This window comes from Bubalus kerabau, chromosome 21 (assembly GCF_029407905.1).
Source record: "Bubalus kerabau isolate K-KA32 ecotype Philippines breed swamp buffalo chromosome 21, PCC_UOA_SB_1v2, whole genome shotgun sequence".
Classification (NCBI taxonomy): Eukaryota; Metazoa; Chordata; class Mammalia; order Artiodactyla; family Bovidae; genus Bubalus; species Bubalus kerabau.
In genome coordinates this window covers 59,442,426-59,469,931 of record NC_073644.1, presented here as the reverse complement: position 1 = coordinate 59,469,931, position 27,506 = coordinate 59,442,426, and the positions used below count along the sequence as shown (strand labels likewise).

Here is a 27,506-nt window from a genome sequence, read left to right as displayed (position 1 = left end):
TGCAACAGACGTCAAGACCCTGTAACATCTACGCTTACCTGCCAGAAAGAAATGTGGCTGTCCGTGTTCGAGTAGGTGGCAAGATACCGTCCATCTGGGGCAAAGGCCACTGCAGTGATTGGTCCCTTGTGTCCATGGATTGTCTGAAATAAAATTACGAGTCGTTCACTGTATGCACGGCACAGAACTACTGCACCTAAACATGCAAATACATTCAAAGTTGAACAATTATGTCGTGGATACTAGAAACTGGTATGTTCTTTATTTATAAACTTGTTGTTGTTGTCCGGTCGCTAAGTCATGTCCGGCTCTTCGCGACCCCGTGAAGTGCAGCACGCTATGCTTCCCTGTCCTTCACGATCTCCCTGAGTTTGCTCAAACTCATGTCCACTGAGTCAAACTTAGCTTAGAAAAAGAGGAAAAGCAGCTGAAGTTCTCTCACTGATTCATCCAGGGGCTCTGACCTTGTTCTGGGGAGTCCACCTGCTTCCTACTTGGGAGGATATAGCATGAGTTCAAAGGAAGAGCAGATATTAACAGGCAAACCAATGTGTTCATCTGTTTATGTCTATTTGAGGGAAGAATTTTACAATTAATTAGGAAAGTTAAAAAAAAAGTTAAAAAAACTGATCACCAAATCTGTCCAGGAACTTCATCTATAATGAAAAAAAAATAAAGCTCTATCATATAACATCTCTGCTCTGGAAGGAGTCAAAAACAATCATTTCAACCCTTTAATAATTTTACATTTTTCACATTTTATGCTTCATTTCCCACCAATTACACTATGTTTAAATGCATATGGCCACAATTAGTACACATCCATGCACGCATGTGTTGGAGGTTTGAACACACATATAAATCAAATGCCATTAAAAACAAGTTAACAGGGATCATTTTGAGCCTCTGCCAAATAGCTATCATTGATTTAATCATGAATTAAAAAAAAAAGAATGATGTGGTATTTTAGACTCGCTCTCTGAGTAAAGGTCTTTACTAACAAAAAATTACACTCATGTCTAATGATATTAATAGTTACCGAAAATACTGGGATACTAAACAAATTAGCATAATATTGTATTAATGTATCTGCACAAACTATTAAAGGCTGTATGTCCACTACATGAACCAATATTCAGTCCGGTTACAACTGGAGGTTGATCACCTCTCTTGGTCTAGAAAGGATGGGGAAATATATTCCCTTAAACTAAGGCAAACCTGGAAGGTTTGCTTCCACTTGATTCTTGAGTCTCGGTGGGAGCAAGTTCACTGGCGGATTCTGCGCCCCCTCCCGCCCTGCCTTCCACACCCAGACTGTAAATTTCAGTAGGTGTCTCCTCACAGTTCACATCTGATTACGAGGAAGGGAGAAAGGGGACGGGGATGGGGGACAAGCGTGTCCCTCTGTGCTTTCAGCTTTTGCTCTTTCCTGTCGTTAGACAAGGTGCTGTGGGGAGCCGAAATAACGCCTGCTTTCCACACTCAGGGAAAGCGCTGGACTGGCGGCTCCGGGCTCTGGGCTGGCAGAGGACGCTCTCTGAGTCAGCCTGCCTGCCCTGCGTTCGGGCGCCACTGCTCACTGTGGGCCCTGGGGCAAGTTACTTACTCTCCTTAACCTTGAGCGCACCCATGCCAACAAAGCAGAGACAATGACCATGACGGTGGTGGCGACCATGGCTGATGGTTCCTACCTTGAAGAGCTTTGTGAAGACTAAACAAGTTCGCACACGCACAGCCCTCTGCACGATGCATGGCGCATAATAATTCAATGAATACTCTCAATATTTGTGCTGCTCCTCTTTTAAAGATGACCAGATGCATATACTTGAAAGTTGCTAAGATCTTAAGTGTTCCCACCACAAAAAAAAGAAATGGTGGTTGTGTGATGGGAGGGAGGTACTAGATAACACCAGGGGAATAACCATATTGCAATATAGAAGTGTATCAAATCATCATGTTGTACACCTTAACCTCACATGTTACATGTCAGTTATATCTCAGTAATGCCAAAAAGAGACTAGACAAATGTAAGCAATCCCATAAATCAATTACTCAAGTACTCCATTTAATGAAAAACTAAAATAAATAAAGCCCTAATCACATATGAAACCAGATTATAGATATATCGGGTTTGGCCTGCAAAATGACTGTAAAATGTATTTTCTGAGCCTATACTCTAATTCATCAAACATCGTTTAAAATCAAGATTTCCAGCCTCTCCTGAAGCAGCCCAGACTGCCTCCACTCTGGCTGCCCTGGGCCCGTGTTCGCCCCCGACACCCTGGGCCAGGCTGAACTGAGGGGGCCCTGTGGCCTTGTTGGCATTCACTCTGGTGTCACCAGTCCCAGCCCTGACTCAAGCAGGTCTGGGTACACAACACCCACTGCCTGGCCCCCTTATTTCCTGTCTGGTCCCTCACGGCATGTAATGCCACCTTCCTATTAAAAATACTTGATTCAACACAGCTTCTTCGACGCTCTGGGGTCCTGGTATGCACCTAACATGTGAGCACACTGAAAGCTCAGATAAAAGCTTGCCCTGCTTGCAAATCCCCCCTCCCCCCAAAGCCCAGCTCCGTGTAGAGGTGGATTCACCCCTCCTCCTGGAGTCTGGGCCCCTAAATCTCAACACAGAATGTTAAGCCTGCCTCGTTCCGATGAGCATCCTTCCTTAACCAGCAACCAGAATGTGCTTCAGACGGTAGCAGAGGGCAACGGTGTGCAGAGTGTAAACCAGCAGTCCCCAAAGGCTGTGCCAGCCCAGCGGCCTCCCTCACGCACCTCGCTGAGGCTGGCTAAGACGGCTCTGCAGAGAGCCAGACACGTGGGCTCCTCATGCTTCATATCATATCTTCATGTGTGTGTTGAGTTGCTCAGTCAGGTCTGACTCTGTGACCCTTTGGACCGCAGGCCACCAGGCTCCTCTGTCCATGGGGTTTCCCAGGCAAGAATACTGGAGTGAGTGGCCATTTCCTTCTCCAGGGGATCTTCCTGACCCAGGGATCGAACCCGCGTCTCCTGTGTCTCTGGCACTGCAGATGGATTCTTTACTACTCAGCCCTCTGGGGAAGACTATTATATCTTCATCCTTTATAGTATTTAAAGTATCTACTTGAATACTTCTATGTCAGTTGAAGACACCCTTCATTATATTATCTAGTGTCTCTAACAGAAGATCCTATGAATTAAATTCATCTTGGAATTGTCTGCTAGGAAAATATTTACCTTTTCAGATAAACTTTGTTGTTTTCTTTTATCATGTGACGATAAGTACATAATCTCACATGTACCTGCTTTCCTGCCAGGAAACTCAGAACTAAATTTGTGCTCATTCTAGCTGTCTAGTGATAAATACTTTCCCCCTCATTTCACTAACCACAGTCCTGTTCTCCTTTATTGTTGTTGTTGTCAAGGTTAGGTGCGAAGCTTAACGGGTTAGTTTCTTTGAAGTCTGTTTTGAACAAAGGCGACTACATTTTAGATCAGAGCACATCAACACACACAAACACACACACACACCCCCACCCTGATCTGGCTAGGTGCCCCACAGGTGTGCGTACACACACACACACACCCACCCACCCTGATCTGGCTAGGTGCCCCACAGGTGTGCACGCACACACACACACACCCCCCCGCCCCGATCCGCCTAGGTGCCCCACAGGTGCACACATACACACACATACACACACTCTGATCCGGCTAGGTGCCCCACAGGTGTGCACGTGCGCACACACACACACACACACACATACACACACTCTGATCCGGCTAGGTGCCCCCACAGGTGCACACGCGTGCACACGCGCACACACACACACACACACACCCCAATATGCCTAGGTGCCCCACAGGTGCGCGCGTGCACACACAGACACACACACACACTCTGATCTGGCTAGGTGCCCCACAGGTTGTCTTTCAAAGCAACATAGAGCAAAACCACTGGGTACTGATGGCAGCATCAGCTGATGGACAGACCTGTCGTTGTATAAGAAAGCAGGTACCACTCATGGTAGCTCAGGGAAGCTCACTGTTTTTAAATGGTCTGGTACATCTGGTGAATTCATTACAATCTCAGCCTGAGAGATCTCCGGCCCTCAGTGCAATGGAAATGCTGCCACTGACTTTTGTCTGGGGTCTCTGAACCTCTCCTGGACCGCTGCGGGCACCCCCTGAGCTGACTTTAGCCTCCAATGTCTTTTGCTGGGGGTCTCTGAACTTCTCCCGGACCGGTGCGGGCACCCCCTAAGCTGACTGGAACCTCCACTCTGGCACGATGCAGCTGTGTGCAGATGGCAGTGAGCGTGAAAGCACTCTGTGATTCCGCACACTCAAGGGTTTGGGATCGTAAACACTCGAGTAGAAAGAACCTTTTCCCCAAACAACAGGTTTCCAAACAAAAGGAGGCCGGGTCCACTTTTTAAATGTGGGTGAGTATCATAGCTCTTGTGATAGGTTTTGTCAGAGAAAGTGCCATCTTAAAAAGACAGAAATGGAATATAAAGAAGTTAATCTAATTCAAGAAGTGCTATGAACAATAAAAGAAATCAAGCAATATCCCTAGCAGGAGACAAGAATGTTGAATTGTTAAACACTCTCCCCCGCTTTTGCTTATAAAGAAAAGGAACTGAGAAGCAGGATTAATAAGGAACAACGCTCGCATGTGCCCAATGGTTTTTAACAGGCCCGTTCGGTGTGCTCCGCAAAGGAGTACAGTTAACCCTGTCATACAGGGCACAGAGACACAGATTTCCAAGATGATTTGGTCAGCATCGATACAAACTAGTACGGTCTAGAATATTCTCTTGAAAACTGCTGTCTCTTCCTGGACTTCTTGCTATTTAGCTTCCGAATGACAAATCGGAGAACCGAGACCAAAATGGAGGACTCGACTGCACCCACTTCACAGACTGAACAAGATCAAAGAGAGCATCTTGCATTAATTTCCAGGTCTCGTCACTTTTTTTAAGGGGAGGGAAAAAGCCCAGGAAACAAAATTTCCTACTTTTAACATAAATTCTAAAGCAAGGATGTCCGAGAGTAGGTACAATTTTGCTACCATAAATACCATCACAAGGGAAAGATGTTGACTGACCCGTGTATTTTATATAACACTTACTAAACTAAAAAAAAAAGAAAAGAAAGAAAGGACTTTGAACTTCACAGTCCCAGGGTCTGCCAGGCCTGAGGGGGAAGATGCTCGTCCTGCTCACAGGCCTTCTCGGGATCACAGGGCTGGCTCTGGGGAAACTGAGGCAGCTGGAATTTGAGGGGTGACCGCAAGGCCCGCTGAGCTGTGTGTCCCCAGAGGGTTGCGCGTGGTCTCTGAAATTCCTACGAATACAACTGTGCCTTTGGTTGAGGCATTTTCCCTGGCCTGTGCCCTGGCAGAGAGCAAACAGGACCAACTTGCTCTCATGAGGTACTGGTACATGCACGGCAGAGGCCCTGAGCTCAGGGTGAGAATGCATGACGCGTCCCTCTGTGTACAGAGGCAGGAAGCAGCTGGAGACGGGCCAGATATACAGGGAAGTGGGCACTGAGGAAGTGAGGATAAGCTCTAAAAAGGAGAGGTAACAGCAAAGACCTACAAATGCACACATTTCCCCGTGTGCGTGCTTAGTCGCTGGGTCGTGTCCGGCTCTTTGGGACCCCATGGACTGCAGCCCGCCAGGCTCCTCTGTCCATGGGATTCTTCAGGCAAGAATATTGGAGTAGGTTTCCATGCCCTCTTCCAGGGGATCTTCCCGACCGAGGGATGGAACCCAGGTCTCCCGCACTGCAGGCAGAGGGGAAGCCCTGCTGGTCCCTTAGTGCTAACAAACAACGGGCACTTCCCTGGGGGTCCTGGTGGTGAAGACGCCACACTCCCACCAGAGGAGGCACGGGTTCCATCCCTGGTCGGGAACTAAGATCCCCACGTGCTGCAAGGCTTGGCCAAAATATAAAAACAAATAAACACGCAACCACCAAAACCAAACAATGCTAAGTGAGATTCAGGGCGTGCTTGTGCCTGACACACCCACCAAACCGTCTCTTCCCGGCCGCAGGCACAGTCAGGAAAGGGTGGGTGAGGAAGCCGGAGCAGGGCTTGCTCAGCATGCCTTTCTGACACCCCAGCACAGGCTGCTGACTTCAGGGCTGATCGGCAGGGAGAGACGGGGTCCGGGGACACAGAGACATCGCGCTGATGGACGGCTTTGTTTGTTAGGCCAGGGAAAGGTTCGTCAAAAAAAGGGCCATTTCCAAAGAGTTGAAAAGTTAAGAATTAATTACGTTCAAGAAATAAAACTCCCTCTTTCTTCTCTCCGAAGCAACCGATTTGTGAAAACTGTGTTAGGTACTTAACGTTCACCTGCTCCAGGAAACAAACGATTTAGGCAGACGATAATATATTTTCAGAAAGTCTCATCTACAGCCAATTAGAAGGCCGGAGTAAAATTTAATCTCCACTGTGAACTGAGCCTTCGGCCGCCTTTTTGTGGGTGGGCTCTTACGGCCGAAAGACGTGGCCAACGACACTGAGAGGCCACCTGTTCTTTTCTGCAGGTGGACAGGGCTGCCTTAAAGCAGGTCAGATGAAAATTCATTTTCTTTTCAAATCTCTCAAGAAGATTCCAAACCCTCCCCTGAGGGCCCTTTTCTGTGTTTAATGGTGTGTGCCATCAGAAAAGTTTTCCTTTTTCAAATCTATATCCAGAATGCTGTAGTGTGAGCCTGATTCCTCGGTTCCAGCCTCAGAAGAGATGAAGAATAGCTGGTCACCAAGCATGTGTTGGTTTTTTGTTTTTTTTTTCTTGGCAGCAAGGCATGTGGGGTCTTAGCTCCTCGACCAAGGATCAAACCTGCACCTGCTGCAATGGAAGCCTGGAGTCTCAATCACTGGACCACCAGGGAAGTCTGTGATCACCAGTCTTAGCATGGTAACTTATCATAAACTTGAATGTTGTTACTGCAACGTGCTCCGTTTTTCCTTATTTTTTATTTTTAGGATTAAAAAAATTTAGTGACTATAATATAACCTTTGCCTTTCAGAGCTCATCTTCCAACTATTAGAATAATTTCTGTAGATTTTCCTTAAACTTTCTCCAAGCTTTCAAATCATGATCTCATTGAGCTGGATGGTATTGTAAAGGTCAACCACATCCTCAAAATGTGGGACTACAAAACCGGACTGAGTGCTGGAACTGGGCAACTGGCTGTCATCAGAGTTGCTCATCACACCACCCAGGAGGCCAATACTGTGCTTAATTTTACCACAAAACTGCAACTGGCTCCAAAAGTTGGTAAAGTTGTTGGCACGCAGGTGCCTGATGCCCACAGCCCTCACACGTGTGGGGAGAGGCAGGGTCCCCGAGCCTGCGGCAACCGTGGTAGACAAAAGAAAACAAGGGGCCCAGCTCGCTCTCACTGGGGACACAAAATACAGAAACCAGAATAACTGGCCAGGATGAAAGCGGATGGGAAACGCACTCCAAACGCGCGCTGGCGCTGGAGACAGCCCAGCGGCTCTTGCTGGCTGTCCTCTCTGCTGGGGTGTAAGAGTGTTCACCTAGATGCGGCCCTTGGCGGTTCTACAGTGATTTTGAACAGAGATTTGAGGGTTGAAAATGGGCTGTTTATCTCTATAATTTGTTTTCTTGATGGAGGGCTGAGCTGATGCTGTTATTTTTTTTTTTTTTTTTCACATTATGTCAACTGTGTATTAAGAGAGTCAAGCCACTGTGGCGTTTTTCAATCCAACGGGTACCGGAACAATTCAATGAATTACTTTCTGTAGCTATCTAATTGAAAAGAATATACATCCAGGGCAAAAGAAAAGCAGATTTGGTATCATTTTAGCATCTTAATGGAAAATAGATCTAAGGAGAAATATAATAAAAGTCTGCTATCTTAAGTTTTCTTATAAGATGAAATGCCTCAAGTAAACAGACTCTGTTCCCTAAAAATAGCTGCAGCATTTACTGTACATTTTCAGTTACTGAAAGCTACTTCAGCGTCACTTGGGGATAGACTGATAGACACTGACAAATTAAAGGCGTTTTGATATCTACACATTGGTAATCCTTAAGACACGGGCAATAGTTTTTGAAACTTCTTTGTGGATGATTATAACCAACATGTATGTGCATAGCACACTTTTCCAGGAGTAGTGAGACTCAATAAACGCTCAAGATTGCTTCACTACTGTAATTTAGGCATTAGTAAGAATTTCAGAATTTTAGGATATTGAGGCTGATGTTTTCACTCATATCAACTGTACATTATCAAAATTAAATTTAAAAAGGCAGATCTACAAATGAACAACTAAAGTGGCCATTCAAGCCAACGGCTGTTTTCCAATCTTAAAATATCGTAGCGATCATAACAGCAATCGCTATAAAAAAATATGTACTGGTTTTCGGGGGTTATTCCGTTCTATTCAACTGAGGAACTTTTTCAGATTCAAATAAATTTTCTGTAAGCCTCATTGTTTATGTCTGACTCTTTCTTCCTCTTTTTTTGCTACAGATAATTAGGAGTTGACCACATGTGTACCTGCGCACAAACACACATCCCTCTTCTGGTTTAATAGAGCAAATATTTTCAGGATAAAGTTATTTAAAAACACCAACTTAGATTATAATAATTGATATGTCCTTTCTTTATGTGCTAAAATGATCAATTTTATAGAAATATCCTTTGAAAATTATGTTTGCCCCAAATCCCAAACATCATAAACTGCAATTATTTTGTAACATGATCACCACCATTTCTTGGCTAATAAAATGATGGTAGTATGTTTGGACTGTGTGTGTGAGACTCTCAAGCTCAATAACAACAGAATAAAGAAAAAGTACAGACATAATTCCAACCATAACATTTTTCCTTATATGTTTACATTTTAAATAGTCATATTTAAAGATAATTTATGGATCCTCAAACACTGAGTGCCTATATGATTTAGATAAATGTGCTTCAGGTTCAAATAAAAGGGATGGTGGATGAATCAATTTTATTAACTATTCACAGTGCTGGTATGAAATAATTATAAGACATTTATTAAAGTATAACTTTCTGTAGCTTTTAAAATGCACAAATATTTTCTATAGATCTCACACCCAAAGCTAAATATTTTTGATCATACTTTTAATATACTTCTATTCAAATATACACTACAAGACTTAAAATGAACAAACTTTTGCCTTTTTATTCTCAGACTATGAAAATTCTGTTAAAAAAAAGAAATTCTTGTTAAATATTAAAAGGATTCCTGAGAAATTAGGCCAGCATAAAACGGCTATGTAAATTTTTAAAGAAGACAGAGGAGAGTATATTGTTAAAGGTAATACTATGCTACAAAACTAAATTCCAATAGACTTCAGGCCCTTCCACAGCAGCCTTCAGTAGACACGCGTCCACAGGAACCGGTGGGGACAGCAATCGCATCACAGAGGATACGTCCATCCAGATGGACCTCAGCATTTCCGTGGGTTCTGATCTGGGTCAAGGTGAACACAGATGGTTTTGGCTAGAGCTTCACGACAAGGTCTTCATGCACCTGCCCTCTTGGCTCTCTCTGGCCTGGTACAGGGCATGCTGACACAAAACCATCTTACCAGAATGCACTAATATGGAATTTATTTTTCAAAATCACATTTCAAAAGAACCTAATATTTTAATCATTCTAAAGAGAGAAATGACTTGAAAGTGTTAAAGAAACCTAAAGCATTATATACGTTTCTAAAATTCATACATGTATCAACCAATATGTTATTCTATCTTTTGGATCATACTTGCTTCTGAGATTGAGAGTATATACACTAATACACAATACAGATTCAGGAATTTTATACTTTTATGGGTGGTTTTTATGCTTCTTCAACTTATTAAAACAGAAAATCAGACTGCTGCTGCTAAGTCACTTCAGTTGTGTCTGACTCTGTATGACCCCATAGACCCCAGTCCCTGGGATTCTCCAGGCAAGAACACTGGAGTGGGTTGCCATTTCCTTCTCCAATGCATTAAAGTGAAAAGTGAAAGTGAAGTCGCTCAGTCGTGTCCGACTCTTAGCGACCCCATGGACTGCAGCCTACCAGGCTCCTCTGTCCATGGGATTTTCCAGGCAGGAGTACTGGAGTGTGGTGCCATTGCCTTCTCAGAAAATCAGATTAGCCTGGAACATAACCTAATTAATTAGGTTATTAATTAATTACAAGGTCTATTTCTTTGTTAAGTCAAGAAACCCAAAATTAGGACACTATAAAATCATCCTTCTATCTTTGATGTATCATTCCATATTTGCAATATTAAAATAGTAATAAAATAATACAATAATATATGTAGGACTTTTTTTTTTTCACAGAGCCATTACATTTGAAAATATTCCCCAGCAGTTACTAAGGTCAAATAACACTGATACTACTTGTTAGTCCTGACTTATTCTGAGACTACCTCATGTTTACCTAATGGATTAAAGTTGATCCTTGTTGGTTTTAGAGGTCGGCAAAATCTTCTGATACACAATTTGCTTATTTTTAAAATAAGGATGATATCTGTTTTTCCTAACTCATGGGATTTAATACTCTTAGGAGAAATGTACAATAACAGGTTTAAAATGTTTATCAAGAGCTTATTATGTTCTAGGACGTGTGTTAGATATCAGTAGAAAGATGAGATATGACCCCTGTCCATGAACTGAGGAGGAGAGGAGGACAGGTCGACAGTAAGCAACCAGTACATAATACGAGAACTGGCATGCCGGAATGTGTGTGTGGTGGCACGGAGACAGAGGAATAAGCAGCAGTTTCCACTCAGGGGTCGGAGGTGTCAGAACAAGGTGCGGTGAGGTGCTGGTGGAGAGGTCTTTAACGGAGCAGCCGGCCTGCAGGACAAGACTCGACGCCAGCAGGCAGGTGACTGTGGTCAGACCTGGGAGAGTGCAGGAGTGGGCGAGGGCCAGGAAACGCTGGGCACCCTGTGTCCCTCTGCCAGCAGAACCGTGAGAGGCCAGAGGGACACGGGGAGAGGGCTTTGGAGATGAGGGAAGAAGCCAGCTGTGGCCAGGTGATAAACCACCTGTTGCTTGTGCTAAGAACTTGGACTTGGTTTATAGCTCCAAACTCCACAGGGAGTTTCCCCAAGTTTTTAAATAAGGGAATAGTCAGATCAGACCAGTTTTAGGAAAACTCTGGCAGAGAGAAGGGAGAGAAATTAGGAGAAAAGGAATGGTTGGCAGGCAAATACAGCAGGTAAGTTAGGAGTTGAATGAAGATCAGGATACGGGCAGGAAGAGAGGTCCAACTGGATGGGTGGTGATGCTGTTTCCTGGACAGGGAAGCATAAGAGAAAGAAAGCACTCTAAAAGGACTTAGTGGGGAGGGAAGGGGTCCGTGGGATGTCATCTGGGGGAAATGAGCTGAGGTTGGGACATGTAGATATTAATGTAGAGGACTTGAGTAAGTAGTTAGAAATATGTCAGAAAATTAGAAAGAAAAATGTGGAACTCAGGACAAGATATATGGAAAGGAGAGACAGATTTGGGAGTTGTTAGCACACAGACACACGTTGAAGACATAGATTCTACACTTGGCACTGTTCGTGGCACATGCCAGTCTCTCTGTGAATATCTGTTAAATGCTTGAGTGTAAGGGGCTGAGATAACCATGAAAAGCAGAGAGTGAAAAGATGTGGTTGAAATGACAGAGGACACTGCCACTTAAGGGGTGGGCAGAAAAGAAAGGGCTGGTTTATTTTACAATTTGTAGACTTGAAATCTCAAAGTTTTTAGCTAATATTTTTAAATGAAAGCCTTCAAAGTTGTCCCCAACATACAAGTCACTTTTTAGGCAGAGAATTTTGTGATGATTCACTGCAGTTAATACTTAACAAAATTGCTTTGAAGTCTGATATTTATCTTATCTTTTAAATAATCACCCTTTATCAAGTAGTAATTATTTAACTCAGATCAGGAAATAACTTATTAAAAAGGCAAGTTGCTAGGATCAAAAGCATATATTTGAATTAGAATTGAACTTCTAATTCCAAATGACCAACAGTAATTAACTGATAATACTGAAAGTCCCATTTCTGTAATTTTAACTTTGCTTAAATTTCATCAGTTATCCACAAATATTGATATTTTAGAAAGGTCATTATATAATAGGGCTAATAGACTTCTTTTAATATAATTACGTTAAAAAAGATATATTATTAAAGGGAAAGACGAAAGGGATTTTAAAGTGGAACTTGTTACATCTTTGCATATGTGAGTGTATGCAAATATACACACATATGTATTTGGTTACTCACTTTGATATACAGATTCTTTTCAAAAATGAAAGGAGAAATATTTTAATCAAGCTAATGATTTATAAAGACTCATATTAATGATCATAGCCACCAATTTTGTTCTGATAGAACTTCCACTGATTTACTGGATTCATAAACTAGAATCAATACAAGATATATCAGATAATTTACCACTGATTATAGGGCTTCCCAGGTGATGCTCGTGGTAAAGAATCTGCCTGCCAATGCAAGAGTCGCGCGTTTGATCCCTGGGTTGGGAAGATCTCCTGGAGGAAGAAAATGGCAACCCACTCCAGTATTCTTGCCTGAAAAATTCCATGGACAAGAGGAGCCTGGTGGGCTACAGTCCATGGGGTTGCAAAGATCTGTGGGGTCACAGAGAGTTGGATGCTACTGAGCACATAGAGTCATACAACACATTTTTAGGCAAGCATTCCCTATAGTTAGGCCAAAGAGAATTCACTTACATGAAAAGGAAAATGAATTAAATATCCTCGTGCTGAGAATAAGCTCTACAGGAATATTCATTTGATACCCCTAGAGTGGGAGATATGCTGCTTGAAACCTTTTATATCTTTAATGCAATAACACTGCCTAATGATAAGGCAAACTAAAAGGCCAATTCATTATAAAATCCAATATTTGGACCATGAAACTCTTTAGCACTTAATAAGCAATTAATATTTGTCAATGAAAAAATGTTTTGGTAACACAAGGTGAAAATCAATACTACTAGCCCACTTGTTGCCCTCTCCAGCACTGACAAGCTACCCAAATCACTACAGTCCTTAAGGGAAACAACTGTTTTGATGGTTTAATTTATGCTCTTCACAAGCAAACATGAATCCTTTGAAGCTCTAACTCAGAATGCACTTTGTTACTAATCTGCTTATAATTGCTATTATGTATGTAATGCACAGATGTGTGCCTTAAAATAACATTCTATGCCTTATAACAGATACTATTAAAAGCATACTTAATAGTATACACACTAATTTTATCCACTGAGCAAAACATATAAACCTCCAGCAAAAGCCTTCCATTTAATACAATACTTTCTTTTTAAGAGTAAATATATAAAGAAGGCAGTTTGGACACATGTCTGAAGGCTTAATAGATTATATATATAAACTCTGCAAAAATGGTTTTTAACAGGTGTATGATTTTTATTTTGGATGCTTTCTTTTTTTTTTTTTTTAAAAAAAAGTAACACACAAAAAAAGGAAATGAAGAATTACCTATAACCTCACCACTCTTTTTTAAGTACCTGTTATAAAACTGAAACCCTACCCAACTATTTTTCACTAATCAGGTCCCATGCCTCAGAAGAACTACCAAGGGCCCTTTGGGATACATCCTTCCAGGCTTTCTATTAGCTTGTCTTTGATATCATAAAGTTTATCAGCTTTTCTTTTCTTAGTATGAAACATCTGCTATCCCTCTACATTATTTTTTTATAAAGATACTTGTTCAGAGACGAGACTTGTTGGATCATTTTAAATGCTAAAATAGTGCCCCACGTGACAAGTGTATGCCCACCCCCCAACTTACTTCTGTTTTTTTTTTAAAAGAGAGAAACACTATTTAACACATTTAATTCCTTCTATAGCTTGGAAAAGACAAAGACTCACCAATCATTTTTGTAAAACAATAAAATAAATACAAGGCAGGTGTGCTCTTTGAAAGGGGAAGTTTCTTTCAAAAGGCAATACTATGGCTGAAGAAACATTTAAAAAATAGTATTTTGAGAGTTGGACCATAAAGAAGGCTGAATGTCAAAGTATTGATGCTTTTGAATTGTGGTGATAAAGAAGACTCCTGAAAGTCCCTTGGACAGCAAGGAGATCAAACCATCAATCTTAAAGGAAATCAACCCTGAATATTCATTGGATGGACTTCATGCTGAAGCTGAAGCTCAGTACTTTGGCCTCCTGATGCAAAGAGCCACCCTGGAAAAGACCCTACTGCTGTGAAAGATTGAGGGCTGGAGGAGAAGGGGACAACAGAGGATGAGATGGTTGGATGGCATCGCCGACTGAATGGAAATGAGTTTGAGCAAACTCCAGGAGATGGTGAAGGACGGGGAGGCCTGGCATGCAGCAGTCCATGGGGTCACAGAGAGTCAGACTTGACTTAGCGACTGAACAACAACACTTTTATGGTGAGTGTTTCATTTAACAGTCAATTGAGATAGATATTGAGATACGGCATTGTAGAATAAGACTGCACTAAAAATTGTAGGTTTTAAACTTCTCATTATTCGGGAGTCAGAGTTTAAAACTGCTTTAGCACTAACTTACTCACACTACAGAGCAAACAAGTGGTGAGCCTGAGAAAACTTACAACCGCCTTCACAGCGAAGGTTTGAGTTAACAGAGAACAGGAAGGCCCATTTCTGGATCTTTGGAAAGTTTAAAATTTCATGAGAATTCTGATTCATACTTCCACTTTTACATATGAAAAAGTCAGAGTCCAAAGTCAGTCAACGGTATACGTGAGGTGAGAATAAATTGATACTGTGAGAATTTCTTTGCATTTTAAATTCCTGAGATTAATTTTGCATTAAAATATAAGAAATAATAAATCATTCTATTTGTAGTTTGTACATTCAAGACAGGCTGTGTCATTCCATGTTACTCCACATGCAATCTAGACACTTTTTCATTTTTAATGATCACACTCTGGGAGAAACTTTTACATGTAGGCTGTTGCAGCATTTCCAAAAAGGTAGTTATCAAATAACAGGTTTGGAATTCTGTTGTTTAGAACTCAGAACACAATTATCTATAGGAACAATGCCACAAATAACAGATTTCTAGGCCAGCTTCCAAAAGTCTATGGAATTCTTACTGTTGCATAATTTGTAGGGCCAATTCAATCTCCTAAGCACTATTTATAACAGTTTCTCTGAGAAAAAGCATTTCAAGGTGCAAGTCAGACACTAGGAACCTACTTATCTACTGTATATACCAGACTCTTATACGTTCTAACATCTTTACATATATAGAGGGCATATGTACGTAAAGCCCAGCAGGAATATATGTGGGATGTCAGGGAAAAGTATGATGTTACCTGTCTTAAACCCCTGGACACTGGACCCCCCCAGAGTTGACACTCCTCCTGCCCCTCTATATGCAGGCTCTGTGGTATTGCTAATGGCAACCTTCAAGGGATTAATGCCAACACGTGCCTCCCCGGACTGCTGCTCCCAGGGCCACTGTTCCCATGGCAGGCCACTGCCGACCCATGCCTCTGCAGGAAACCCTCAAACACTCAAAGGCGGGTCTGACTCAGTGTCCTGTGAGCTTACTGCTCCTTCCCCCTGGTTCCTTGTGGGCACAAAGGCTTTGTCTGTGCTCTCTAAGAGTTGAGGGGTTTGGTTGGGAGTCACATTCCAGTAGAGCTTAGGCTATGAGATTATAGTAAGAAACCATGGAGATTTTTTGGGCAGTGATCACGAGTGATTATGTGGTGTGGTGGTGGTGATGCTGGTGGTGACGCGGGGGGTGAGTGTGTTTGTGTGTGTTTATGTGTATGCTGGGGTGAAGTAGGGGACAACAAGTGTTCCATGCAGAGTGTAATATAATCACAAGACTGGAAGAAAGAGAGTGTACATTGTAAGAAAAACTAAAAAGTCTTGAGAATGATTAGGACTTAACGGTAGAAGGGATGGCGTGAAGAAAGATAAAAATGGATGGAGAATTAGGCTGAAGACAGACCATGAAGAGCCCTGGGATTTTCAGTGAATATATACTAACTGTGAACACATACTGTTAGAGGGACGTTTAAACCCAGCAATAATATTTAAAAAAATATTTACTAGAAGACATTGTGAGATCCAAACCATCACTTTACATACAACTGACTTTTACAAATATAACTGTTTATAGATTCATATATAAACCTTTTTCCAGTAGTCATGTATGGATGTGAGAGTTGGACTATAAAGAAACATGAGCACCAAAGAATTGATGCTTTTGAACTGTGGTGTTGGAGAAGACTCTTGAGAGTCTCTTGAACTGCAAGGAGATCCAACCAGTCCACCCTAAAGGAAATCGGTCCTGACTATTCACTGGAAGGACTGATGCTGAAGCTGAAACTCCAATACTTTGGCCATCTGATGCAAAGAACTGACTCAATGGAAAAGACCCTGATGCTGGCAAAGATTGAAGGCAGGAGGAGAAGGGGACAATAGAGGATGAGATGGTTGGATGGCATCACTGACTCGATGGACATGAGTTTGAGCAAGCTCTGGGAGTTGGTGATGGACAGGGAGGCCTGGCGTGCTGCAGTCCATGGGGTCACAAAGAGTCGGACACGACTGAGTGACTGTACTGAACTGAATAAACCTTTAGATATTAGATTCATATCTAAACAATTCATCTCTACACTTAGATTCATACGATATAAGATTCATAACTAAAATGACCATGGTTTTGGTCACTTTATATTTAGATAAGTATGGTTTAGTTTAGGGGAAAAAATGGTAAATAACTTGATCATGTCCTCCCAGAATAATATCAGAATACTTATTTAAGTGTAACTAACATGTTCAACAAAGGTCCGTCTAGTCAAGGCTATGGTTTTTCCAGTGGTCACGTATGGATGCGAGAGTTGGACTGTGAAGAAAGCAGAGCGCCGAAGAATTGATGCTTTTGAACTGTGGTGTTGGAGAAGACTCTTGAAAGTCCCTTGGACTGCAAGGAGATCCAACCAGTCCATTCTGAAGGAGATCAGCCCTGGGTGTTCTTTGGAAGGAAAGATGCTAAAGCTGAAACTCCAGTACTCTGGCCACCTCATGCGAAGAGTTGACTCGTTGGAAAAGACTCTGATGCTGGAAGGGATTGGGGGTAGGAGGAGAAGGGGACGACAGAGGATGAGATGGCTGGATGGCATCACCAACTCAATGGATGTGAGTTTGAGTGAACTCCGGGAGCTGGTGGTGGACAGGGAGGCCTGGTGTGCTGCGATTCATGGGGTCACAAAGAGTTGGACACGACTGAGTGACTGAACTGAACTGAACTGAACATGTTCAAAAAGTTAGTGAGAACATTTTCTTGGGATTTGGGTGAATCTAAAAGTAAACTTTTCAGTATTTTTAACATAAAGTCTATTTCAAACAAATGGTACAGGTCTTAAGATAAAAGGTATTGTGTTTTGGACTTCCTAGAGCATAAATTCTTTAAAATAAAAAAACAAAACAAAACTGTAGGACCATAAAACAAAGAATATTTAATTACTGAGATTTGTCCACATTCAAGTTTAGCCTCTGTGAACACTATAATAAATCTATACAAATATACTTCACCATGTCATGAATTTATATTTCCCTTGATCGCTTTGATTTCAGTTTTGAACAAAAGTAAGATAAAACCACCACAGAAGTGTAAAGATGTCGAATTTATCTAACTGCTGTATAAAATTAATGACTGATTTTTTTTTAAGTAAAGCATCTTTTCACTGATTATTAGAACTGCTTAGAATGTGAACTGCATGATTTTTCATGGCTGCACACTCAAGGACAACAGAGAATGACCTTGAACAGCAGCGCATAAAAATACATTTATCACTGAAATGGCATGCTGGCTGCCAGTCAATATATGCCTCTCATGTGTTAGGAGGTTCTCCTGCTGTGATTCCCTCATTACAATTTGCTTTTACTTCCTGGGCAAATGACAACTAGAAAATGAGGCAGCTTCTTTCTTGACCAAACTTAATCCAGAAAAAATGAGATGACAGCTGCAGCCACTCCAGTGTTACAGGACATTTTACACGTGTTTGTAGAAGCCAGACTATATATTCTAAATATTACATCACTGGGTGTGGCAGCCGGCACGGTATCTCACTCTCCTAGTCTCCTTCGTTTGTGGGAAGAAGGGTTTCAGAAACAGGATACTTTTTACTTACGAAATAATTTCTTGTATCCCATCCAATCTTTTTCTAATCAAATAATGTGAGGTGCAGAATGCAGATAAACACTCAATTTAGAGCCAGGCTGGAGAAAGCATTCTAAGATGCTCTGGAGAGAATTATCCAGCTACAGCTGTCAGCTGAAGGGAGTAACTAACTCCTGTCTTGCGTTTCTATGATAGTCTCAGTGTACAGCTTACATTTTTCTAGGAAGCAAAAAAAGGTAGATTCACTTAGATAATTTACTTGTACTAGAAATATATGTGTGAAGAAAATTATAGTACAGTCACATATAGTTTTAAGTTACGTTTAATTTATTTTTTCATATAAGGATTTTCTGACCCACTGATTTCTAGTCACGTTTTGAGACACCTCAGGGCACAGTACCTTATTACAAGAGATGTGGAATTACCACAAAATGCTGAAAACAAAAACAATCTTTCCTTTAAATTAAAAAGTACAGATGCTAGAAAGCACCCTAGGAAGGGGAAGACAAAGGAAATAAAAACTCCAATGACTAGTAATAAGGTATACAGAATAAACTAAAAAAAAAAAGAAGACTTAAAATAATTATTCGTTTGGTTTTAGTTTTCTTTTACTTAGTGCGGCCAAACAATTTCTGTTCTGGTATAGATGCACCCAGTTTTCTAGTTGGAGTATGCATTTGGGACTCTGTGAGAAGTTTACAATCGGAGATTAGTAAAGAAACAGACTAAAAATATAGGTAGGTGGATACTGCAAAGGGGTAGAAGGAAGTTTTGGAGGGTGACAAGATTGTTCACACTGGCTAACACCCATCCAACTGTGCACTGACGGTGGGTGAATTTACTACATGTAAATTACACCTTGTTAAATCAGGTACCAATATGGACACAGAGGAAAACAGATATAGTAGGAAAGAGGGGGTGGCATAAGAACTGATGCTTTTGTCACTATTGCCTGGAAGTGCTGAGAAATGCACGCAGCTAATTCCTTAGTGTATGGGGTCTGGCTGCTCCCCAGAACCCATCCTCCAGTTCTTCAATGGTCTCAAAGGCAGGCACAGCCACAGTTCCTCCTGGGGAAAGTTAACTACAACTAAGGACAGAGATGGTATGGACCTAACAGAAGCAGAAGATACCAAGAAGAGGTGGCAAGAATACACAGAGGAACTGTACAAAAAAGATCTTCATGACCCAGATAACCCAGATAATCACTCACCTAGAGCCAGACATCCTGGAATGTGAAGTCAAGTGGGCCTTAGGAACCACCACTGTGAACAAAGCTAGTGGAGGTGATGGAATTCCACTTGAGTTATTTCAAATCCTGAAAGATGATGCTGTGAAAGTGCTGCACTCAATATGCCAGCAAATTTGGAAAACTCAGCAGTGGCCACAGGACTGCAAAAGGTCAGTTTTCATTCCAATCCCAAAGAAAGGCAATGCCAAAGAATGCTCAAACTACCGCACAATTGCACTCATCTCACACGCTAGTAAAGTCATGCTCAAAATTCTCCAAGCCAGGCTTCGGCAATATGTGAACTGTGAACTTCCTGATGTTCAAGCTGGTTTTAGAAAAGGGCGAGGAACCAGAGATCAAATTGCCATCATCAGTTGGATCATCGAAAAAGCAAGAGAGTTCCAGAAAAACATCTATTTCTGCTTTATTGACTATGCCAAAGCCTTTGACTGTGTGGATCACAACAAACTGTGGGAAATTCTTCAAGAGATGGGAATACCAGACCACCTGACCTGCCTCCTGAGAAGTCTGTATGCAGATCAAGAAGCAAGTTAGAACTGGACATGGAACAACAGACTGGTTCCAAATCGGGAAAGGAGTACATCAAGGCTGTATATTGTCACCCTGCTTATTTAACTTATATGCAGAGTACATCATGAGAAATGCTGGTCTGGATGAAACATAAGCTGGAATCAAGAGCTGGGAGAAATATCAATAACCTCCAATATGCAGATGACACCACCTTTATGGCAGAAAGTGAAGAGGAACTAAAGAGCCTCTTGATGAAAGTGAAAGAGGAGAGTGAAAAAGTCGGCTTAAAACTCAACGTTCAGAAAACTAAGATCATGGCCTCTGGTCTCATCACTTCATGGCAAATAGCTGGGGAAACAATGGAAACAGTGAGAGACTTTATTTTGGGGGGCTCCAAAATCACGGCAGATGGTGACTGCAGCCATGAAATTTAAAAGACGCCTGCTCTTTGGAAGAAAAGCTATGACCAACCTACACATCTTTTAAAAAGCAGAGACATTACTTTGCCAACAAAGGTCCATCTAGTCAAAACCATGGTTTTTTCAGTAGTCATGTATGGATGTGAGAGTTGGACTATAAAGAAAGCTGAGCACCGAAGAATTGATGCTTTTGAACTGTGGTGTTGGAGAAGGCTCTACAGAGTCCCTTGGACTGCAAGGAGATTCAACCAGTCCATCCTAAAGGAAATCAGTCCTGAATATTCATTGGAAGGACTGATGCTAAAACTGAAACTACAATACTTTGGCCACCTTATGTGAAGAATTGAGCCCTTAGAAAAGATCCTGATGCTGGGAAAGATTGAAGGCGGGAGGAGAAGGGGACAACAGAGGATGAGATGGTTGGATGGCATCACCGACTGAATGGAACTGAACTGTTTCTCAACTGGGATACCCTTCCTGTAAATCTGCCGGGAGTGTTCTTTTCCTTGAACTCTTGTTCACCACTCTAGTAGCTTTGCGCATGCCACCAGAAACCATTTCTTCCTTTTTAATATAGTCATACAGTTTTGGTCAACTTATAATACTGGCTATTGATTCAGGACTGCTGGACCAAACCATCTTAATTTCATTGTTTTAAAGCTCTAAACCTAAATTTCTATCTATCACTGTCCACAAATACTATGCTAATGCAAAAGGTACAGGATTTAGCAAAGTATTTTTGAAATTCTAGAATCTGCAAATAGAAAATTCCACACATTAAAGACTATATACCAGAAAGATGTTAAGACTCATATTTAATAGATGGCATCAGTAATGAAATGGACAATCCAGCTTTTACATGAGGAAAACTTTTGAACATTTTCCAGAAGAGCAATCAAGCTATAAGAAAATAATAAGCCACACACTTCACATGTGTTTGTCTAAAAGGGCTTTCCACTTCTCTGCAAACTTGTGAGAGTGACACAGTTAAGGAGCTGCTATTTAAGCTGACTGATTTTCAACATACTAATTCTTTTCCAGAAAGGAAGATTACAAAACTACTGAAAACCAAAATGGTTAAGACCTATTAGAAAAACTTAATTTGTCTACAGAATATGGCACTTAAAATAATACCCAATAAAGGGGCATGGAAAACAAGAATAACATTCAACGAAGGGAGAACGACATAAATAATTTAGTATCATCCTTAATACACACCTTCTCCATTAAGAAAAATAAGAAATTAAATAACACAGGGTCAGTGAAATTAGATTGGAGTACTATTCATTAAGATTCCTCTTCTTGGTCACTGAATAAATTCTGATTTATAATATGCTTTTAACAATATGAATGTAATTCTAGTTAATTAAATACAAATACTAATAAATCTCTTTAAAGCAACTTTATGAACTGAAGGCTCACACTGCCAGGACGCTCACTCGCTGAGTCTCCTGAAGCGTTCCCATACTCTGTCTGCTGGTACTGCTTAGTCACACAGTCGTGTCCGACTCTGTGGCCCCATGGAGTGTAGCCCACCAGGCTCCTCTGTCCATGGGATTTCCCAGGCAAGAATACTGGAGTGGATTGCCATTCCCTTCTCCAGGGGATCTGCCCGACCCAGGGATCGAACCCACATCCCCTGTGTCTCCTGCATGGCAGGCGGATTCTTTGCCCGCTGAGCCACCGAGGACTCCATAAATATTTTGATCCTCCCAATTCTTCACGTGGAGACTGTTCCTAAGGAACGGTGATCTTTGAGCCAGCGGCACGGCTACTGCAGGTGCAGAGTGCAGAAACGCGGCACAGCGAATTCTGAGCCCGGTGACCTGCAGTGGATGCCAACGGGAGAGAAGCCCGAAGTGGCCAGCGGACAGAGACCACTCTGTTCAGAAAGTGCCTTTGGGAGGGTTTCCGGAGCCCTACTTCTGCCCTACTCAGGAGTTATCTGTAGTTTTCTATTTTTCTTGCCATCTTCCATTCTATCTCTCCGTGTTTTTGAGTTTATTATATAAGAAGAGAATGCAAAAGCATTAAATTCCCATTAGTTTTGGTTATTTTTCATTGACTGTTTTCTCTACCATAATGTATCTCTATCTCTCCTTGGCTCTCAACACAAAAAAAACCCTTTATTGCTGAGTTTTTTTTTTTCCCTTGGCCTACATGTTTTGGAACACTTTTTGTTTTTCCTAATCCTTTTTTCTAGATATTTTTCAAGGACTTAGATGCCTCAGACTAACACAGGGGCTGACCTCATGGAGAAAGGTTGAAAAGAGTTCCTACTTTCCTTTCCCATTATTTTAGCCATCTCAGAACAGTGATTTAAAAGAGTCCTGTGGTGAACTCTTTCTTCCCAACTGAGGTTTAATATATAATCCATTATCATCATTCTATAGATATTAGTTCCTAATATTCATTCCTAAAATATTTATATCTATTATCTCAACCTAGTCCATGAATTTAACTTTTCTAAAGTTCTGTATTCAAAAACTTTCTTCCAATCCTAAATTCTTTACCAGGTTTTTTTCTAATATGGTGAATACAAGGATGGATGTTGCAGAACACAAAGCAACTGTGAACTCCGTTATTGCCTATGAACTCTCACATTAAACTAAAGGGCTGCACAGTCAGGACTTCTCACTGACATTCTCTGTAAAGTTTATCATATTGTATTTTTTAGTATGAGGCTCCATAAATAATCTCATAACTGTGATTTCTTCGGGCAGGAGCCATTCCCACATATTTGAATCATGGGATAAATTATGTACCTTCTTATATGACACATTATTCACACTGGCACTAGGTTGGGATACTGTGCTAACAGCTTATTTTCCTTAGCTATTAAGCGCTGTAATATACTATCAAGAACTCGGAATAATCAGGAATAAGACCTGCAGCTTCTCAAATATTCCATATTACTATATTTTAAAAAAGTATTTTCTTATTTTATAAGTAGAATAAGGTCCTTACTTTTTTGTGTGTGTAAACATCATTTAAATTACATTCATGTCCTACAAAAAATACTATTAATTGGATCAAAAAAGGTGATTTTTTTTTTTGATATGTACAATCTGGTAAATTTTATTTTTTAGTGACTTTTGATGACATTTTGCAGGTTTGTCACAGCTATTGTATCATTTGATAATTAACTCACTGACATGGACATCCAAGCTTCAACTCATCATTCCTTAATAGAATTCTATATGGGGGTGTGGTGTGGTTACAAAATCAAACTGCCTGGTAAGAGGAGGATGAAGTTATGATTAATCCAAAGCCACTGAAGGCCACACTGGTGTCAAGTATGATGAGAGGATTCAATTCTTTCCCTGTAGACCGTTTTGTCCCACACTAAGTATGCCCCACCTCCCTGTTTCACGAGCGTCTCCTCCAATCTGATCTTATTAAACAGAACCATAAACGCCTCAAGTTACGCCTACAGCTGCAGTGTGAAATGCATGTGTCAAGAGGTGGCGGCACGTGGCCTCTGCCCCGGGAGGCAGGAGTCCTGGGACACGCATGGCTCCCGGGAGACCTGCAGCTTAAACCCCATCTCTCACAGGTCTGAGGGCGGGGAGACACACGAAACCCCGCAATCCTCGGGCCCTCGCTGCTTGCGCACTGGGGGCTCTGGATGCCACGCTGTCCTTTTCAGAGGAGCCCCGTGCCCTCGGGGTGGTGGCATGCTCCCGTCCACCGTGTGCAGATTCGCTCTGCCCGGTATAGACCTGCTTTGTCTTCACTCTGGTGTTCTAAAGCAACACGATGACAAGAAGGGTTTACTTTCTCCTCTGTCCCTCATCCTTACTATAAGGATTATCAGAAAAAAAAAAAAAAAAAAAAGACTTCTCTAAAGCTAGTGTTAAAGCTGTGTTTTAAAACACAGGCCATACACATAATCACTACTTCATTTGAGGCCACAAGACTGCACAAAAGGACACCTGAAGATGGGGAAGGTTGACTGGTTCTTGCTGTAAGCGCTGCACGTCCTGCTAGCCTCAGCAGCTCTGCCCTCCTCTGCTTACAACCTAAGCCATGGATTCACCTTTCTTCTGAAAAAGCTGGAATCTAGATATCAGCCCAAGTGTCAAAAAATATCCCAAGTTGAATTAAATAAGAAATATTAAGAATTAAGTATATTAAGAATGAAGAATATTAAAAATATTAAGAAATATGAATCAACTAAGAAACAATACAAGTGGAATGCTTTTCAAAGGCTTGATTACATTTGTTTGTTTTTCAGAAGGCACAAATAAGCTCCTCCCGGTTGCCAAGATGTGTGTAAGCTGTCCGCACAGAAATGAAACACCCTTTGGACAATTCAGTACAACTTATTTCATTCTGCCAGGAAACACCCAGATATATCTATAATAAAATTGCATTGTTAAATTTAACTTCTGGTTCCAGTCATTAATACCCGACCTTACAGATTTAATAGTAAATGCCACCCCCACCTTCTGCCTTGCCCCAACCCATGGGGAAATTCAAAAATGGATGTTGCCTTTTCAGCAAATACTTCGGCTTTGCCTCAGATGTTTACAAGTGTGATAAACATTTATTCTTTTCTATATCTGCCACTACTGTGAGGTTATTGATCAAATCATTCTTGAAAACACTCTGCCAGAGACCATGGAGAAGGATATATGTTGTTTCTGAAAAGTAATTGCTTCCTTCCTTCTGAACAATTCATTGTTTAATCCAGGTTTGTTTTAAATCTGATTTTTGTTGAGATCTCATTCAAGTCACAATTTCTTACAAAACACTCAAGCAAATCTGGATTTACATAACATAATCTGCACTTGTGTTACACTGCATCACTGAAATGTGATCCTTTCTAGTTTAGGTTTAGAAAAGCGCCATTTTAAAGTCTCTTTGCAGGTACTTTTTTATCGAATATCACATGCTCTTTTCTACCTCTCAAGTGAAATATTAAAGAAACTTTAAAAATAAATGTAAATGCTTACATGATATGGCAGGCTAAAAAGAACAAAGAATATTATATCTAAAGAACACCCTGCTGCTTGCTGTGAAGCCTCAGAATTTAAGTCCCACTTTGTACTGGTTGGCAAAAGAGAAGGGAGAGACGAGGCAGCTTTCTCTGTGCCCTTCTGAATGTGTGTGTGCTCAGGTGCTCAGCTGTGTCCGACTCTTTGCGACCCCGTGGACTGCAGCCCGCCAGGCTTCTCTGTTCATGGGATTCTCCAGGCAAGAATACTAGAGTGGGTTGCCATTTTCTCCTCCAGGGGATCTTCCTGACCCTGGGACTGAACCCGTGCCTCCTGCACTGCAGGCAGATTCTTTACCACTGAGCCACCGGGGAAGCTCCACTTCTGAATAGTTCTGGGCATTTCTAACTTCCTTGGGAGGCTCTCTTCTCTATGGGACCAATTGCCTCAAAATTGAAGGGAAAATAAAATCTTTACCAGGCAATATCTAACTGCATGATTTCCCAATCTGCTAAGTAGCCTGCATTTATATATATCTTAGCTTATATTTTCTTGGGTACATCTATTTTTTACAACAACCATACATTTTATATTCCTGAATTAAGAAATTTAATCTGGCAAATTTGGCCTTAAAACCTTTTTACTTTTCTTTTGACAAATCAAGTTTTAAGTATTTTCAGTAATTTGTGAACTATTTAAAAAAAAGTCTGTTTCCAAGGCCAAGAATCTAAGAGGAAAAGCCCAGTTTCTTTCCTAAAGTATGTACCAAAGAAAAATATAACTCTTCTTTTATTTAGGTTCACCTTGAAAAAAGAAGGAAAAAAGTAGTAACCATAGATAGCTTGGCTACCGGCTCTGCAAGAGCAGAAACAGAGTCTCAGTCAACTTGTATTACCAAAAAGAAAAAAGAAAAAAAAAAAGGATCCTCAGATGAGTGAACGAGAAGGGGAAGGGATCACAGGCAGCTGTTTATTAAATACTTCTGGACTCACTTTAAAATAGTGGACACACTGATGCTCCCATCCCTTGGACAGTCCTCTCAATTCATTGCTCTATTCTTTGATTTGAAACCATTAAGCCTCAGGCTTCCCTTGGTGGCTCAGTGGTGAAAATCCTCCTGCCAGTGAAGGAGACATGGGTTTGATCCCTGGTACGGTGCAGCCACGACTGTTGAGCTGAGCTTTAGAGCCGGGAGCTGCAACTACTGGAGCCCACGGGCCCTGAAGCCCATGCTCCACAACGAGAGAGGCCCAAGCACTGCAAGGAGAGAGAAGCCCCTGCTCACCAGTTAGAGAAAAGCCCACTCAGGCATGAAGAGCCAGCAGAGCCAAAAACAAATAAAATTACATATATAAGAAAAGAAATCATTAAGCCTCAAAAAGTGGCAAGCAGTCCAGCTACCAAAGAGGCATTAATTCCAGATGCCTGTCTTATGGATCTGAGTCTCTCCATGGATGGCTTACTGAACAAAGTATCCCTTCACGGGCAGACTAGGTTCTACCTCCATGATCATGCCCTTGATGATGGTGGGGAGGGGACCCAGAAGTGTGTAGATATTACATACACTCAGGCAGTGGATGCTCTGACTGAATGTGGGGTTTCAGTACAGAGAGGAGATAGGGGTGGTGGGGAGGCGTCAGAAATCGGAGGCATTCAATGGTTCTAGTAGTTCTCATGAACTCTCAAGGGAAAGAACTCTATAACACTTTCTGGCATAAAAAGACTCCATTTGAGGGGTTTGGAGTGAATTACTGGAGGTGAGGGATGACAGAAGAGTAACTCCCTGAGTTCAGGAAGAACTAGGTGTGATTAGGGACAGACAATTACATGCATCATTTAAAGGGAAGCTGGAATTTCATAGGATGACTTATGCTGGGAACATTCTTTGAATCTATGGTAGACCTAGTCCCAGGACGATTCAGCTCTGGCTTTGTCAGATTTTTTTTCCCCAAAGAAATGAACATTTAATCATTTACACTGTGCTTAAAAGAAAAAGACACTGATTTTACACCCTTCAACTTGTTTTTTTTTGCCAGGAAATAATCATTTTGAAGAGGAACTCAAAAACTTGAACTATGAGTTCAAGTAAAATGAGTGTTTCTGAGGTAACTGGCAGGATTTCATCAAAGGCCGCTTTCTCAAGGTCTTCCTCTATCTTCACTTATCCTATAGCTAGAATTATACACAGATACCA

At 41.4% G+C, this 27,506-nt stretch overlaps 1 protein-coding gene across 2 annotated transcripts in view; it reads right to left on the bottom strand.

Moving 5' to 3' along the window:
* The window catches only part of WDR7 (WD repeat domain 7), a 350,409-nt gene that overhangs the window by 11,814 nt on the left and 311,089 nt on the right, over nt 1-27,506 (bottom strand). For both annotated transcript variants that reach the window (XM_055559425.1, XM_055559426.1), the window contains one exon: nt 39-143. In XM_055559425.1, coding sequence (XP_055415400.1) covers nt 39-143 — 105 coding nt within the window. The remainder of the gene's footprint in view (nt 1-38; nt 144-27,506) is intronic.